Source organism: Grammomys surdaster, unplaced genomic scaffold (assembly GCF_004785775.1).
Source record: "Grammomys surdaster isolate TR1022 unplaced genomic scaffold, NIH_TR_1.0 254, whole genome shotgun sequence".
NCBI classification, from domain to species: domain Eukaryota; kingdom Metazoa; phylum Chordata; class Mammalia; order Rodentia; family Muridae; genus Grammomys; species Grammomys surdaster.
The window spans coordinates 354510-372628 of record NW_021604695.1 but is presented as its reverse complement, the minus strand read 5'-3'; the positions used below and the strand labels follow the sequence as shown (position 1 = coordinate 372628).

The following is an 18119-nucleotide window of genomic DNA, read 5'->3' as shown; positions in this document are numbered from 1 at the left end:
GAGAGAGGAGAGGGAGAGGGAGAGAGAGGAGAGGGAGAGGGAGGGAGGGGAGAAGGAGAGGGAGGGAGAGGGAGGGAGAGAGAAAGAGACGAAAAGGAGAGGGAGAGAGAGGAGAGGGAAAGGGAGGGAGAGGTGGGTGGAGGTGTGCCTCAGCATACACATGGAGGTTAGAGGATGATCTCAGGAGTTTCTTTCCACTGTGGGTTCCGGGGACTGAACTCAGGTCATCAAGCTTGTATGACAGGCACTTTTCCCCAGTGAGCCACCTCACTGGCCTTCTCCCTAGTCTGCTGCCCTGGACCTCAGTTTCCCTGTCTATGAAATGGGAATGATGTTCCAGGAGGGGGGAAATCTGTAAGATTGCTCAAAGGCTAGCACATCTGGGACAGCCACTGGGTTGATGAGGCCTCTCTGATGTCTCCTGCCTTTTCCTCTTAGGTAGCCCCTGGAACTTTGCCTTCACAGTCAAGTTCTACCCTCCTGACCCAGCCCAGCTGACAGAAGACATCACAAGGTGAGGATTGTGAAGAGAGGGGTAGATATGCAGAGGTCAGTGGAAGCTGAGCTTCGCCTCAGGGACGGTGTTAGACGAGTCCCTGGCATCCATGTGCCTTTCAAGGGACAGATGTATCTATATGTTATGTGACTGGCAGCATGATTCTTCAGGTAAAGGCGCTTGCTGCACAAACCTGACACCTTGAGACCAGTCTGTGGAAGCCACAAGAAGACAGGAGAAAGACGATTCCAAAGCTGCCAATTAAAATGGTTGCCTGTCAGGCTCTGAGAAAGCTCTAACTTATGGGAACTGGGCCTGAACGTTGAGTAAAGTTAAATATTTTAGACATTTATGTTTGAAAAACCATACATTTTAAATCTTGACAGCGAATACATACTTTTTATAAACTCAGTGGAAACCCTCCCTGGACCAGGCAACCTGGCAGACATAAAGTCTGATGTTCTGGGTGGAATGCCAGTCTGCGGTGTTGAGAAGGATGGACGACAGGCTTTGCGTGTAGGAGTTTGATGGCCTCAGTGCAGGTCAGGCATGTGGGGGTGAGAGGAAGCATATGAACAGGCTGCCCTGCTGCTGCGGGGAACGTGGGCCACACAGACTCAAGTGGCCTGAGATGTGGGAGTGGGGACAGAGCATCCTTCAGGGAGAGCTTGCGTGGGCTCACCCTGCCTCTGGAAATCAGGACAGGGAGAAGCTCTGTCTTTACGTCCTGTCAGAGACAGGACCTTATCACATGCTATCCTGGTCTGGCACAGTTCACACTGTGGGCCTTGCATTCCTGAAGTAAGCCGAGGGCTTGGAACATTTCGCAGTGAGAGGGGCTGCTCACTCCCTCTGGGCCCTTTTCTTTTCTTTCTTTTTTCTTTTGTTGGGGTACTAGGAAATGGACCTAGGGCCTTATGCATGTTAGACAAGCACTATAAACAAGCTGTTATCTCCAGCCCTTTTTTTATTAAAAAAATTAATATTTTATTTTAATAAAGTAATACATTTTTTAGTATTATTTTGTTAATAGTTAGGTGTCTGTGTAAGGGCATGCCATGTGTGTAGGTGTCTGTAGAGATCAGAAGCAGGCGTCAGATCTCCTGGGTCTATCATTTCGGGCAATTGAGAATGACCCTGTATGGGTTATGGGAACAGAACACAGGTCCTTTGGAACATCAGAACATGTTCCTAACCACTGAGCATCTTCCCAGTGTCACTTCTTAAGAAATTTTGAAACTCAGTAAGCTTCCTGGGCTGGCTTTGAACTTCTGATCCTCTTGCCTCAGCCCCTTTAGCCTGAAGTTATAGGCCTGTACCACCAGGCCTGGATATCAGGTTGACTGTTAGTGCCTGATACCCACTGGCTAGACAATTTACCAAGTTTCAAGATGCTGCCTCTGCTCTTGGGAGAGACAACAGATGTTTCTGCAATAGAGCAGGTCCCAGGCCTTGGCCTCATTAGCCCCTCTCTGAGCCCTGAGATCAGCTTGGGGCCAAGGTGACAGCAGCCATATCCTAATCCATAGCTTTAGGCCAGCACAGCTACCAGAATGTGTCTTCTCTGTGCCAGACCCTGGGCACGAGGCTTCCAGGGACACCAGGAGGAAGGTTAGCGCTGTCCAGCACAGATGGCTCCAGAAGGTAGGGTTGTAGGAGCAGCTGATTTAGTCAAAAATAGTGAGGCCCCAAATAAACTGGTCAAAATGACAAATTGACTGAAATGAAGGATTGGCCAGAGCGTTGGCAGCGATCTTTGAATTTTTAGACTCTTGAACAAATGTCACAGGCCCATGCTGGACTCCCGTGATGTGTGAGTGGCTGCAGATCCCAAGCCTGCGCACACACTGACACTGCATGTGACCGTTACTGGCTTTGGTTCTGACTTTGAAACAGTGTCACAGAGCATTAAGTATTCTTCTAATTCAGAGTGACCTTGAAGGAAGAGACTTGGGCAGTTAGTGAAAAATTGGCAAAACCCAGCAGAGAGGGCGAGGAGACACCCCTGGGTGAAGGAGAAGCGGCCCAAGCCTTACCTCAGTGAACGGTGACTGCGGAATTGGTCGCAAAATGGCTTAAACAGTAAAACCACCCAACTGTGAATGTAGGCTGCAGAAAGTCTCAGCCTGGCAGCTGGAAATGTTTCCTTAGACCAATTTGGTTAGTACACAATTCACTTGGTGCTGGCCACCAAGCCTGTGACCTGAGTTCAATTCCAGGACCCAAGTGTTAGAAGGAGAGAATCTACTCCCAAAGTTGTCCTCTGACCTCTGTACACTCTGAGACATGCACATGACTCTTTCCTTCTGTATTCTCTCTTCCTCTCCCTCTCTCTCTCTCCCCCTCCCCTTCCCCTCCCCCTTCTCTCCCCCCCCCCACGCCTCGCCCCCTCCCCCTCCCCCTCTCCCTATATAGAAAACCGTTGATAAACAGGTCCACCAGGGCTGTGGGATGTGGTACAGAGGTTAACGTACACGTGGAGAGTTGTGAGTGCTAACACAGAGACCTCTCTTAAGTTATGTCACTGGGTATGACAAAGAACCCTGGAACCAGACGTTAGTGTTTGGTCCTATTTGCATATTAAAGCTGCCATCAGTTAAAGCTATGTGCATTTCTGTGTTTGCAGAGCAGAAATGTTGAATAACCGGTGGCCTTGGAGAGGGGAACTGGGAATGGCCCTCAAGAGGAAACTCAGAGACACCATTAAAGTTTCCTCCCCTCCCCCCATCTGAAAAAATATTAACCTGCAATGGCAGGGGTCGCAGCTCAGTTGGTAGAGCACTCACCTAGCTTGCAGGGAGCCCTGGGTTCTATTCCCAGCGCCACATAAGCCAGGTGTGGTGGCACATGTCTGTCATCCTGTTGTAGGAGGCTGAGTTTGAGGCAGGTTCAGTTACACAGTTACCTTTAAAAAAGAAAACACAGAACATATTAGCTTTCATAATTAAAACTACATAACAGCCCGGCATAGTGGTGCATGCCTATAATCCCAGCACGTATAAGGTGGAGGCAGGAGGATTCATATTCAAGAACAGTCTGGGCTATATAATGAGTTCCAGGCCAGCCTGAGACCCTTGAAACCAACTAATTGGGCTAGGGAGATGGTTCAGTGGGTAAAGTTCTTGTGCACAAGAACTTGTGCATGGGTGGAACGGAACTTGAGTCCCCAGAACAAATGTGAAAGGGCAACTGTGGTAATGTGTGTCTGTAATCCTTGTGCCCCTGTGGTAGGATGGGAGATGGAGACAGCAGAAGCCTTGCAAGTTCCACAGAAGTGAACAACCAAAAGAGCCTGCCTCACACAAGGCGATAGGCAAGGATCAACAGTCAAGATTGCTCTCTGGGACTGGAGAGATGGCTCAGTGGTTAAGAACACGTGTTGCTCTTACAGAGAACCCAGGTTCAATTCCCAGCACCCACATGGTGGCTCACCACCATTCATAACTCGTGTCGAGGGATCTGACACCCTCTGCAGACCTCCACAGACACCAGACGTGCATATTGTACACATACATACACGCAGGCAAAACACTCATTCACATACAGTAAAATAAATAACTCAAAAATTTTTCTCTGACTTCCACACGCACACTGTGGTATGTGTACACTTGCACACACAACTTACATACACCAAACACACTAATCAACAGAACAGTAGACAAAGCTACAAGTCATTAAAATGTATTATAAATCTCATAAATTCTTTTAAAATAGAAAAAAATTTCTCAAGTTCAGAAATGATCAAAAATGCTGGAAGTCACATGGCATGTCTCGAAAGCTGTTCATAAGACACTGCCACTCATCAGCCATGGAATATCAGTGTCTGTGGGTGCCATTGTCCAATGAGCTGATATTGTTTGGTTCCAGTAGCCCAGCTGTCCAGGTCTGGGCCACCTGGAGGGGCAGACCCATGCCCACCTCTCTCCCTGTCTCCAGGTACTACCTGTGCCTGCAGCTGAGGGCAGACATTATCACCGGCCGCCTGCCTTGCTCCTTTGTCACGCACGCCCTGCTGGGCTCCTACGCCGTGCAGGCCGAGCTGGGCGACTACGATGCTGAGGAGCACGTGGGCAGCTATGTCAGTGAGCTCCGCTTCGCCCCAAACCAGACCCGGGAGCTGGAGGAGAGGATCATGGAGCTGCACAAGACGTACAGGTGAGCGAGCCTGGCCCTGCTGGCTGCAGCCATCGCAGGTCATGTCTCAACTTCTTGAGTTCCTGTGTGGGTCAAGTTCCCTGTCCTGGGCCTGCAGGGATGCGTTTTTCTGTTACTCAGAGATATAATAATGGCGGCATGCTTCTGAGTAAGGGTCCTGATGCAGAGGGTTGGTGGATATTCTAAAGTTTAAACACAGACGCTAACCTGAGTGTGCCACTTTGTAACCAGGGGATGTTACCAGGACATCCTTTCTCTTCCCTGTGCTTTGGTGTGTTCATCTGTTCAGTCTGGTGCCGGTCATCACGCCCCGTGGAGCTATGAGGGCGGCTACACAGCAGATATTAAAGACACACCACATGTGGGCTGAGCGCTGCTCTCCGTCAATTGGGGCATTTGTTTTGATGATCGAGCACTTCGTTGAGTTGTTGATTGCATATTTGTCGAGTTGTTGATTGCATACTTTGTTCTGGAGTTAGAAGATAATTGTCCAGATGTGTGATTGTCGGCTCACGGCTGAACCTCTGTGAGCTCCGTTCTCACCTATAAATACACAGATTGAGAGAGAGGGTGTGTATCGCTCGCCGATGGTATCTGGAACAGCAGAATTCCTCATGCAGGATCTTAAGCTTCCTCAGGCTGCAGACACTGAAAGCCCATAACACCCCCAAGCAATTGCAACAGTAGGGGTACAGTCCGCTGCCTGCTCTGCAGAGAATGCTACCTACCCCGGGATCAAACTGGTCCGTAGGGTCCTTTTAAGCTGGAAGTGCTTTGGGCTCTAAACTCAAGGTTGTTATGGGCACATTCTAAAGGGTACTGTGCCACACCTACAAGAAAGACTGGTAATATTATCCCATCCCTATGCTCGGAGGGAGTGGGGAAGGTCGTGTGCTGTGAGCTGCATCTGGAGAGGAAGATTGTGACCAGGATGTGATGAGTTTATCTATGGGGATGAGATGGGATAGATGCTGAGTCAAAGATGGCCAATAAATGCTCTCAGAGATTTACACACCAATATTAATGGGCTCGTGCTGACTACATGGGATTGTGTTGAGCAGGACACGAATTGTCATGGCCACCTGGACGTTGGGTGAGGGTGCCCTGCCTGGCATCCACCACATGCCTTTCCTAGATAGTAAGGTGCCCTGGGGAGTTTGTCAGAGGCATAGCAGTTTATAGACAGATCAATATGAACTTGATCAGTGCCAGCAGCAGTCATCATGTGTCTTTGAACTTAAAGCACACTGACACCCGGCATCCATGAATCCCACATAGAAGCTCCAAGGTGGACAGGGCAGAGGAAGTGGAGGCCAGAGACCGTCAGACACAGATGTGCCTTTGAAACGCAACTCTGAAGCCGTATTGTCATATTGCCTAGAGTTAAATTCAGACGCTGCTGTCACTTACTAGCGGTGTGCTCTTCAGCAAGCTAAGGAGTCTCCCCCAGCACTGGCTGCTTCATCAGAGAGTGACACCTGCCTTACAGAGTGTGTAGGCTGAGTGGCCACCTACAGGTCAAGTGTGTGGAACGGTTATTAACAGCACCATCATGTGCATTGTGAGTGTAACCTGCAGCCTGAGCTCCCTGGCAGCCACAGCAAAGATGGAACTTGCTCCCTGAACTTGACCCCTGACACAGCTCTCATGAAAGGAGTCTGTTTCTTCAGGGAGATTAACTGGCATCTGACAGAAAGCTGTCTTCTGAGGGAGGTGAATCCGAGCCACATCGGGTGATTCTAATAAGCACTGTCTTCATAAGTGGGCTCCCAGTCAAGAGAAGTAGGCTCTATAAACTTTATACTTAATTTGGTAGAAACTGAGACAGAAATCCTGACTCTCAGTTTAAGCCTAACTTGCTTCCTGAACAAACCAGACTGGACGTGAGTGTTGCAGAAAACAGGGTTAGTGGACTGAAGTCCAGTTGCTTTCAGTCCTGTCCTGAGAGCAGAGAGAGGGTCTCAGGCAAGGCTCAGCCACTATCTTTCTGGAATAGCCGGTTCTGATGGTGATACCTACAGCTGGTTGGCTGCAGCCTGGGCCTTTGCCACGGCCTGCAACCATCACTTTCTTTCCTCAGGGGCATGACCCCGGGCGAGGCAGAGATCCACTTCCTGGAGAATGCTAAGAAGCTTTCCATGTATGGAGTTGATCTGCATCATGCTAAGGTACCACTAAGCTCCAGCAAGCCCTCACCTTAGGTGGTTCCTGGGGAATTGTAGACCCTCCAAAGCTGGTATCTGGACTGTTTTGCCTTCAACTTGGAATCTTTGTGGTTCTCGTTTCTCAAAGTTCATAACCTTTTATTCTCTCAGACCGTTGTCATCTCCCCCTTGGATTCAATTTCCTCACAAACCTGTTTGTGCCACCACTAGATTGGTTGCATCTGAGAAACAGACTGAGGCCTTAACTTAGTTTTGTCACACTGGTGTGTGGCCCATGGCCTGACAAATGTTTGTTGAGTGGGTGAATGATTGACAGACCAAGTGGCTGAAGAATGGGTGGCCAATCAGGTGAGGTGAGGGCGGGAACAACTAGGTGACCGTGGGGGATGCTAGTCGAGGGACCCCACCTACCCCGAGCTCAGGGTGGCGGCAGGCTGCCTGGCTCTAGAACTCTCACTCCGTGCTCTCTTCTTGTGCAGGACTCTGAGGGCATCGACATCATGCTTGGTGTCTGTGCCAATGGCCTGCTCATCTACAGGGACCGCCTGAGAATCAACCGCTTTGCCTGGCCCAAGATTCTCAAGATCTCCTACAAGAGGAGTAACTTCTACATCAAGATCCGGCCTGGGGAGGTGAGCCTGGTTCAAAGCTCTCTCTCCGCACTCACCCACACACTCCAGGGTGACTGATCCTATATAGTGGACCCCAGAAGCTGGCCTGGGTTTTTCCTACCCAGGAAACACAAACGAAATTCTGGGGCTCACAGAAGATGGATTTCCTTCCCCCCTACATCTCTGTAGACTTCAGACTCTGGACATGTGACTCCATATTTTGTTTATTTGTGTGTGTGTGCGTGTGCGTGCACTCATTTACATGTGCTATGTGTATGTGTACATGTGCTATGGTTCATATGCGGAGGCCAGAGGTAAGGTCATGTGGACATTTTGCTGTAGTCAGTTTTTTCATGACACCATTATTGGTCCTGGGGATTGGACTTGGGTTATCAGACTGAGTGGCAAGTGCCTTTTATGCTGAGCCGTCTCACCAGCCCTGGACATAGCTTTCAAGCAACATGTGAGCTGTGTTCTCACATATACTTTATGGTCAAAAATAAAATATCAGCCACATGGATTCAGGCTACAGAGAAAAGTCAGTAAATGTCTGTGTGCATGCACAGACTTGCCTATGTGCAGTAGTTCACTGTGTCTGTACACCAACATACACACAGGCATGTGATGACACACAGTAGGACACAGGCATGCATCCACACCTCTTCCCCTTTAACTGCACAGTCCCCTCAAATGCCCTTTTAATTCTGCTGCTGGACTAATCATGACCCACCTGACACTCCTCACCACTGTCCCAGCCACAGCAGCCACTGTCTGTCACCTGTGAATCAGATCCTGCCAACCACTGCCATCTCACCCTCACCCTCACTCCACACCAACCTGCTGTCTCTGTAACAAAATACCTAATGTAATCTGACTAGAGAGAGGAAAGGTTTGCTTTGGCTCACAGTTGGGCAGGTTTAGTCTGTGTCTGATTAGCCCATGGCTTTGGGCTCATGGGGAAACAGCGCATTGTGGCGGGGGGCATAAAGGCCTAGAGTGGCCTTGCCATGGTCATGGTGCAAAGTAGACAAGAAGTACAAGACACCAGCATGTGAGGGCATACCCCAGTGTCCTAAAAACTCCAGTAGACCCCACTTCTTAAAGGCTTCCTACCCCTTCCAAATGCACCACACTGGGCACTAAGTGTTTAACACCTTCCCCTTTGGGGGCATTGAAGATCCCGGCTGTAACACGGCCCTGGCCTTCCAACCTTAGCACAAATCTCATGTGTCTGGAGAGCAGTCCTTTCTCTGAGTGTTTGCCCCAAGCTTGCCCAGCAAATCCTTCATTCTTTTCATAGCTCTTACCCATATCTGCAGTGCTGTCACTGATTTTGTCTTCTGTATATGTGTGTGTGTGTGTGTATGAGTGCATGTGTGTGTGGTGTGTACATGAGTGTATGTGGTATGTGCATGATTGTACATGAGTATGTTAGTGTGTATATGAGTATGCATGTGTGGATGTACATGAGTGTATGTGTTATTGTACATGAGTGTGTGTGTGTGTGTGTGTGTGTGTGTGTGTGTGGTGTGTACATGAGCATGTATGTGGTTGTATATATATGCATGTGTGTGTATAATTGTACATGAGTGAGTATGTATTGTGTGTTGTGTATACATGAGTGTGTGTATTGTGTGGTTGTACATGAGTGTGTGTGATTATACGTGAGTATGTGTGTGGTATGAGTGTGTGCACGTGTGTGTGGGTGTGTGTGGGTGGGTGTGGGTGGAGGTGCAAGGCTGGTTGAGGACGACTCAGTCATTCCTCCACATTATCCAGTGAGGCAGGGTCTCTGCCAAAGCCAGCGCTCACCAGTGTGGCTGGTCTGGCCGGGCAGATCGCTCTGCGGCCCTCCCTCTTCCTCTTCTGGGGCTGCAATTGCAAGTGATCTGCTGTACCCTCCTGCCTTTTATCTAAGTCCTGGGGACTTGAACTCAGGTCTTCAAGGTTCCAAGGTGACTGTTTAGTAATTTTGAGACCTCCTACTCCCTAGAATCTTCTTTGTTGATCCCTCCTGTGTCCAGCACAGGACCTGTCATAGAAAAGGTCTCGGTCTACCCTGTTTCCATGCGTGAACAGGCAGAAGTCACACCTGCCTGAGGAGAGGGTGAGCAGGTGGGCTGGTGTGTGGCCCAGGCCCCGCCTCTAACCCGCCCTTCTCGGCTTCTCAGTATGAACAGTTTGAGAGTACCATTGGCTTCAAGCTCCCTAACCACCGCTCCGCCAAGCGGCTGTGGAAGGTCTGCATTGAGCACCACACGTTCTTCAGGTGAGTGGCATGAGGGAACAGGATAAGGGAGACCATGAAGTTCAGGGGAGCAGGAAGTGGAGTTAGCACAGAGGCGAGCCCCACTTTTCCCTAAGTTTCCCCTTTTGGGACTGTGAAGTGTTGGTGGGACACTAGAATGAAAAGCCTGCTGTTGTCTGACCTTGGGCCTGACAATGCAGGTTTGGGTCCTACTCCTCATCTGCATTACTCTCTTGTAGGCTGGTGTCTCCAGAGCCCCCACCTAAGGGCTTTCTGGTGATGGGCTCCAAGTTCCGGTACAGTGGGAGGACCCAGGCACAGACCCGCCAAGCCAGTGCCCTTATCGACCGTCCCGCCCCCTTCTTTGAACGTTCTTCCAGCAAACGCTATACCATGTCCCGCAGCCTTGATGGAGGTACGGCTCAGGCTGGAGCTTGAGTAGGAGTTGTCCTCAGGGGAGACAGGGGCGTGGACGCGGCAGGTTCTACTGAGGAGATAGATTGTGGTAGCTGTGGTAGATGCACCCAAGGTTGTTTGCACCAGACAAGGTGATCCAAAAGCACCCTTGCTCCCGGGCAGCGAGTGCTGTGTCAAGTCTGTCCCACAGGGGTGCGACATACTCTTAGGACTTCTCTGGGTTATGACCTTGGAGAGTTCCGGGTTCTGCCATCTGACTTTCTGGGCCTCTAACCAGGAAGCTCTGTAGCACACAGGTTGGCATTCTACCAGGATAGTGACATCACATGGTTTACATGAAGGCAAGAGGACCTAGTCTGGGCCTGGCCTTTCCTACAGGGCCCATTCCTAAGACAGGGCTAAATGAAACGTAGATTGGAGGGAAGGTAGTGACAGACAGAGGTTAGCCTGGAGCTGGGGGAACCTGTCAGGGAACAGAAGCCTGGCCTGTCGTCCTGGAGGTTACACTTCTTGTGTTGACATCCTGAAAGGACACCTATAGAACCCTCCCCTCTTGAAGCTTCAACCTAGCCTGTCAAATTCCGAGGCTAATCCCCAACACAGAACAATGCAAATCAAGCCAGGCAGTCACTTTGCAGAGGGAAACGGGCATCTCTTTCTGATGGAGGCCAACCCCCAGGTTCTGGCTCTTTTCATGAAGCTTTTTTTTCCCCAAGCTTTTTTTTTTTTCTACTAAGACTCAGTCTACAACATTTTGGGTTGTACCCAGGGCTTGGTGCAGTCTTTAAGCCCGCTCTTCCCCTATTCAGAAAAGTATTTTAGAATTGTGGCAAGAGAGACGGATATTAAGGAATCCCTTTGAATTCCTGTTGATTTATAGAGAAGGTAACTTTCTGTAACCTGCTGCAGCCAAGTAAGAGCGAATCTCTCTGTATTGCTGGATAATGATAAATGAGACTTGCTCGGGGACCACAACCCAAACAGTGATGTTTGCTTGGCCGGCACCGATGGGAAGGGGCCCTCCTAAATACTTAGACATGTTAGTTTGTTTGATCCTCACTTCATCGTTTGGGCATAGATACTACTTACTAATGAGGAAACTGAGGCCCAGAGGGATTGTGTAACTTACCCGCTGTCACACAGCCAGGAAGGGTTGGATGTGAGATGCCCAAGGCTGGGAAACAGCTTTGTGACTCTCCAGCCGAGAACCAGGGTATGCAGCGGGTTGCAGCGGGTTGCAGCAGGTTGCAGCAGCAGGTTGCAGCAGCAGGTTGCATCGGGGAGGCGTTGTCCCGTTGCTGATGTGGCTAGGCGGTGGCGGGGCTGGCTTTCTGACTGTGCAGGGGGAGCTGCCTCACACAGTCACTCTGCCACCTCTGCCCACTTTAGCAGAGTTCTCCCGCCCTGCCTCAGTCAGTGAGAATCACGATGCAGGGCCTGATGGTGACAAGCGTGAAGACGATGCCGAGTCAGGTGGACGTCGGTCAGAGGCTGAAGAAGGAGAGGTCAGGACGCCCACCAAGATCAGGGAGCTGAAGGTAGGAGCCTATGGGATGCCGTGCACGCTGTTGTCCTGGGGGACCAGAAGGGTGCCTGAGGCATAGGTATAGCCGTGGCCTTCACAGGTCCTAACTGTATTCAGTCACCCTTGCTGTGGGGCATGCCACGGACAGCACCTGGACATGCAGAGTGCGGTGGGGGCAGAGGCGGGCATGCTGCCCCCCCCCCTTGTCCCAGCTTCCCTGGGTTAAGGGTGCTAATCTAGGAGACTCAGACACCCACTTACTTAACGCCTTGTCTCCCTTTTAACTGTTGTCTGGCTCTGTGTCTCCTCTCCTTCCCTCAGCATCTCCAGTACACCAAAGACCTCAGTGTGGAGTATTAATGTGTCCTTTCCTGCAGCCCCACCCTCACTGGGGACGTACACACCCCCAGCATATATGTATATGCACATGTTCCCCAGCCTTAGACTCAGACACAGACATGATGATAACACGTTCAAGTGCACAGGCTTGGCCACACACAAGCTAGGTGTGGCTTCCTTGGCCTTGCTGAGGGGTCCTTCTCTGTCATGTAGTCCTGTCATGTGAATTCAGGTCCTCTAAACACACCCTCTCTGCTGGAAGCAGCCAGAAGAAACCCCAGACACACATCTACCCTTGAGTGTGTCTCCACCCACGAGGCCTCTAGTTCCCTGGCCCCTCCTTTGCCTTCCTGGGATAGCTACTTGCTTCCTGCCCCACACATTCATCTGTCCACCCAGTACCTGTGAGCAGCCTAGCAGCTTTCCTGGCCTGTACTGCATGGTGGGGCTGGGTGTGAGTGCACAGGGCTACTCTGCTGGATCAGGCTGGAGGCTGTCTCTAATCTGTTTGTCCTACTGACCCTGCTGGTTCCTTTCCCTCCCGCTATCCCACCAGCCGGAACAGGAAACCACGCCAAGACACAAGCAGGAGGTACTGCATGGACCTGCCCCTCCCCCATGGCCATCAGATCCCATCTCATTCCATCCCTGGCTCAGGTCCCTCACCTTCAGCCTCATGTCTGCCCTCCTTCCACACCCTCCTCCATTATCTTCCTTCCTGATCACTGCCCTCTCTATTAAGCTCATGTCTTCAGCTCCCAGGACAGATTCTGGTCCCATCCATGTGTGATACCTGCCCTCCAATGTCCCTCATTGCTGGGTCTGGTCATCTATGCTTGCCTCCCGCCCGACTTGTGTCCACCAGTTCTGCGCATCCATTTACCTCCTCCCTCCACTCCCACCCTCCCTCCCTTAGCATCACCCCCTCCCCACACCCCCATCTCCTCTGTGTTCCTTGTATCTCCTGACAACCAGATGTGAGGGTGGGGCCCAGGTGGGGAAGGAGGAGCATCTGCTCAGTCAGACTCCAGTCCCACCGCCCTCCTGAGTGGGCTGCTGGTGCCTCCCTGAAAGCCTCCTCACCTCTCTTCTCATCTTCCTGTTCTCTCCTTCCATCAACTCCCGCCTTCCACCCCCACCTCTTGTTCCCTTTCACAGCACCCAGATCTCTGTGGACCCTTTGGTACAAGAGAGACAGTTTATTCTTGTTGAGAGCGGACCATAGTCAGAGCCTGGTCATGGTATTCTGTGATCCAAGCTTCAGCCCAGCTCCACTACCGACTTTGAGTCTTAGAAACACTTTGTGGGCCCTGAACTCCAGCCACACAGTAGGGCAGCATATTGCCTGTGACTCTGGCTGTACTTGCCTTATTCTTGTGCCAGGCCTTGACATTCACCCCTCGGTCTCTCCAAGGTCTTTAAGCTCCAGGAATCCTAGGACCCAACAATTGTACTTTTTGGAGCACGACTCACCCACAAGGCCAGAAGGCCGGTTTGGGATCATCTCCTGTTAAGACCCAGTCACCATTGTGGCCCGTTCTCACGCCCTGTGCAGAGTCCACAGTTTGATCTCTCATAGACGCTGTCTGTGGCCAGCGTAGCCTGGGAGGGAAGCCTGAGGTGCAGGCAGGTGCCTGGGGAGAAGGCAGAAGCCTCAGTTGGACTGGTTTTCTTCCTGAGAAGGTTTGAGAGCAACTACAGTGATTCTTAGATACCAGAGCTGAATCCAGGGGAAGATTCTAGCCTCACCCAAGGGCAAGATTATCTCCCAGGTGGTTTCCCTCAGATAGCCTTGCAGATAGTCTTTGGGCTGCCCGTCCACTCTCTGTCCCAGAAGATGTCCCAAGCAGATAACCAGCCTTGGCAGCTCTCTGTGGCTTATCCTCACTGGTCCAAGCACACTGTTCCATCTGTGACACTGGCATGGACTCAAGTGTCATAGACTAATTAGGGACACACCTGGGACTCCAGCTCTACCTAACTTATTCTTGTGCTAGGCCTTGCAGGTCAGCTCTCCTCTTTTTGGTCTCAGATTTCTTTGCCCCCACACAAACTTCACTTCTGCCATCATCCTGGTCTCTCTGGCAGTGCCTAACTCTTTCTACTCTTACAGAGTCAGTACTCAGAAGGCTTCTGGAAGGTTCTGGGTAATGGAGAAGGCAGTAGCTCATGGCAGAGAGAATGCTACATAATCTTCCTCTGGCCCTGAGTAAGGGAGCAGAGCCCAGTTTTCTAAATGAGGTATCTTTTTATCCCAGGCCTCCATGGGTCCTGGGCAGTTGGATGGGGGCTCAGCAGAGCCCAGACTGAGCACAGTATTAAGGTCAGTGGTCTGAGTCTTGACCAGAGGTAGGAGCCATGATTCAAGAGGGTTCTGGGAAGCCAGCAACCCAGTGCATCTCAGTGAACAGAACAGGAATGTCTCACCTTGGTACACGCTGCTGATTGCCTGGACCATAAACAGGAAAGCCCGTGCCTAACTCTGTCTGTGCTCAGAAAGCACAGTGGGAACCCAGACTTGCGGGCTCAGTGGAGTTGAATGTTCTTGGGCAAGGAAGGCAGGGGAAGAGATGACATCCTCCAGACACCACATACCCCTGGTCAGGACACCCGTTAGCATTCATTGTCTTTGTCTCCTTGGCTCCTTGGACTGCTATGAGGGAGACAGTGTAGGAATGGGTGGTGGAGGGTGGTGATGCCGTTTTTCCTGTGTCTTCTGCTCACAGTAGGTCATCTTATACCTCTGCCCTCTCCTCTCATGCCTAGTTCCTGGACAAGCCAGAGGACGTCTTGTTGAAGCACCAGGCCAGCATCAACGAGCTGAAGAGGACCCTGAAGGAGCCCAACAGCAAACTGATCCACCGGGATCGAGACTGGGAGCGGGAGCGCAGGCTGCCCTCGTCGCCCGCGTCCCCGTCCCCCAAGGGCACCCCCGAGAAAGCCAGTGAGGTAGGTATCATGCCGCAGCCCTTGACAGGGACCTTGAGTAAAGAGACACGGGGTGGGGGGTGGGGGCTAAGTATATATTTACGTTTGTCTTCTGCCCAAATATGTGTTCCCTTGTTGCCTGCAGGCTGGTGGGATGGGGAGGCAGGTTAGGCTGAGAAAGTCAAACTCACTAACCTCTGGGTCCTAGGGACCATCTTAAAACATGAAAAACTCCAAAATCTCATGGTAGCTTGTTTGTATTCCCCTTTAGTCAAGCAGAGAAAAATGGGGGAAGGGTGTTTGTTAGAAGCTGAGGTTCTAAGACCCCATGTGGGACCCACTGAATCAGCTGTTTGCCAGGAGAGTTCTAGGGAACCAGCCTTTTAAACAAGTGCCCCAGGCAAGTCTCTTGTATACTCAACTTTGAGAATCCTGGAAGCCCTACCCAGGAGCCAGACCCTTGGGGCTTATGTGAAGGTGCAGGGAGAACATGGTCCCTCTTGGAAGGATTCTCAGGATTCACCAAAGTGGTCAGTGTGATAGACAAACCCAACTGCTCCTGAGACTTTCCCAGGAGGACCCCATGTGTCCTGTTCTCCAGGGAAATCATGGGGCTAGTTTCTTAATTGAGAAAGACTAAGACAGGACTTAGGGAAATCCCATATGTATACCACAAGCTATTGTATTGGCACTTGCTGAATCTTGGCAGGATTTACCCATTTCGATGTAGGCATCTTCTCTCTCAAGCTGCCGCTCACTGATCTCCAGATGGATTGTGGTCTAGACTTAGGCTCCTGGTTCCATTACCTGTCAGCTGGAGGACTCTGAGCTTGCTACTTCATCTCTCCGAGTCCCTGTTAGGTGAATAAGGATGTTTAGAAAGGTCAGGTGAAGTGATGTCTGGAGAGGGACCACATGGTCACCATGCTGTCTGATATGAAAAACTTGGTGTTCCTTATGGAGTCCCAGGACTGTGCCTTGCAGAACTCCAAATCAAAGCTGGAAGGGCCCTGGGAACCCTCTCTGTTCAAAGGCTGCCTTCTACTAAGACCCAGAAAGACAAAGACTGGCTCAGCATGACGGCTGCGTTTGTTGTGTTCCACGAGTCATTGTGCTTGTCTTTCATTCACAGCTGACTTAAGGAGAGACAAGATCATGTGCAGAGCAGGCGAAGAGCCAGCTGTGTACGGGCTTTCTCTCCAGAGCTTTGAAAATTAGCGATGCAGCCATGATTTAATTCATAGGGTGTTTGATTGAACCAGTACTCGCCATGGTCTGAGCTCACCAGATAACAGAGAACTTGTCTTGTGAGGCATAAAACGGGCACAGCTGGGGTTCCATAGCTGCCAACATCACACAGTCAGAGTTGCTTTGGGGGCCTTGAAGCCTGGTACTCGAGAAAAGAGGCAAGTTTCTGCACCTACTAGCCGAGTGACAAACATCATGACACTATGCTGTCAACTATGCATGTCTTGATTGACATTTGTAGTTAGCCAGGATGCCCATGGTCCCCGGGCTGTAGATTGGACAGGCCCCTTTTCTGAGGGCTTCTGAGGTCCCAGCACAACCAAGACTCAGACTGGTACACAGCACTCTCCACTTCATTCCTTCAGGAAAGACTTGGCCAGGGTGACTTCTAACAGTCCTGAGATGGGCCAGGTCTTGACCTGGGTGCAATTGAAGTGTGATGGAGAAGCTACCCAAAGGATGAGATGCCCGCAGAGAAAGAATGGGTGGGTGATGAATGTCGGTGAGCTAGGACTGGAGTCGAGAGGTGTGCCCCACCTACTGGTGACAACTGGAACTGCTGGCAGAGGGACCTTATTAAAGCCTCCTTAGCCCTGAAAACTGCAGTCACTACTCCTGAGGAGTATAGGAGCCCGCCTTGGAGCTATGGACTGTTTAGAACTGACTTTTTAGTCCCCTTGTTATTTATGGGTTCTTGAGGATTTGCAAAATGGGGAGGAGCCATAGACAAGAGCGTGACTCTCCCCCGGTGGGCGGGTGATGTTGCGTCTATGAGCCTTGTTGCATAAGGCATCTTACAGGGGACTAGAACGTCATTGTGTTGGGAGGCCACTGGCAAGGCTAACTAAAACAATGAAGTTGTGTTGATAGTTACGGGGCCACTGCTGAAGGTGACTGGATCCCTGGTCCAATATGGCTCTATAGAGGACCCTGCAAGGGCAGACCACCCAGAACTCCCAGAGACATCTCTAAGCCTGTTGGGTCCCACCCAAGCCAAGGGGGAAAGCAGCAGGAACTTGAACTATTCCCACTGGGCAAACTCAGGTAGTTTGAAAGCTAGCTGTATGTGTGTGGGGGTTAGTAGTGTGGGTGTGTGCATATGTGCATTCCTGTGCACGCACACACACACACACATGTGTGTGTGTGTGTGTGTGTGTGTGTATACATTTGTGTGGAGACCAAAGGTTGACTCTGGGCATCTTCCTTAGTCACTCTCTACTTTTTTTTTTTATTATATTTTTGTTTATTTGTGTGTTCATATGCATGTGTGTGTGTGTGTGTGTATGTGTGTGCAGTGCATGTGTCTATGTGTTGTATGTATGGAGGTCAGAGGACACCTTTTCAGAGCCTCTCTTTCATCCATGTGGGGCCTAGGGATTAAACTTCAGTTTTCACGCTTGGCAACAGGAAGTCACCCACTGAGCCATCTCACCAGCCCCTCTACTTTATTTTTTGTGATAAGCCTCTCACTGAACCTGGAGCTCACTGATTCAACTAGTCTGTCTGGCCAGTGAGCTCCAGGGATCTGCCTGGCTCCTCCTCCCCAGAGCTGGGACCACACCTGGCTTTTTGTTCATAGATGCTGGGGATCTGAACCCAAATCCTCATGCCTGTGTGAGAATTTTACTAATTATGGCATCTCCTCAGCTTCTCAAGGACAACTTTTGAAAGATATGACTGTGACCTCACCTACAAGTTGGAGCCATAGTCTAAGCCCATGGCACCTCCGGCAGACTTGAAGTCAGAGTCTATATGATGGTATTCTAAACTCCCTCAGAGTGTTAGTGAGGATGGGGGACTGGCCAGAAGCCACAGGATTGCCTTGTTGTTGTAATCTGTCTTCCCCCTCAGAATGGCTCCTTCCTGACTGACCCTATGAACTAACATGTTAATATGGGGTTTACAAAGCCAGACTATTTACAGACTGTGTGTTTCTCTTGCTCTCTCTCTCTCTCTCTCTCTCTCTCTCTCTCTCTCTCTCTCTCTC

General features: G+C 50.7%; 1 protein-coding gene across 7 annotated transcripts in view; it reads left to right on the top strand.

Annotated features, from left to right (window-relative positions):
• Epb41l1 (erythrocyte membrane protein band 4.1 like 1) overlaps positions 1-18119 on the top strand; it is a 67314-nt gene that overhangs the window by 23388 nt on the left and 25807 nt on the right. For 2 of the 7 annotated variants that reach the window (XM_028775238.1, XM_028775234.1), the window contains exons 6-13: positions 439-514; positions 4433-4651; positions 6732-6819; positions 7296-7448; positions 9599-9696; positions 9915-10090; positions 11485-11630; positions 14723-14905. In XM_028775238.1, the coding sequence (XP_028631071.1) occupies positions 439-514; positions 4433-4651; positions 6732-6819; positions 7296-7448; positions 9599-9696; positions 9915-10090; positions 11485-11630; positions 14723-14905 (1139 nt within the window). Of the gene's footprint in view, positions 1-438; positions 515-4432; positions 4652-6731; positions 6820-7295; positions 7449-9598; positions 9697-9914; positions 10091-11481; positions 11631-12512; positions 12549-14722; positions 14906-18119 lie in introns of all 7 variants that reach the window. The other 5 variants (XM_028775237.1, XM_028775233.1, XM_028775232.1 and 2 more) reach the window with 4 other exon arrangements.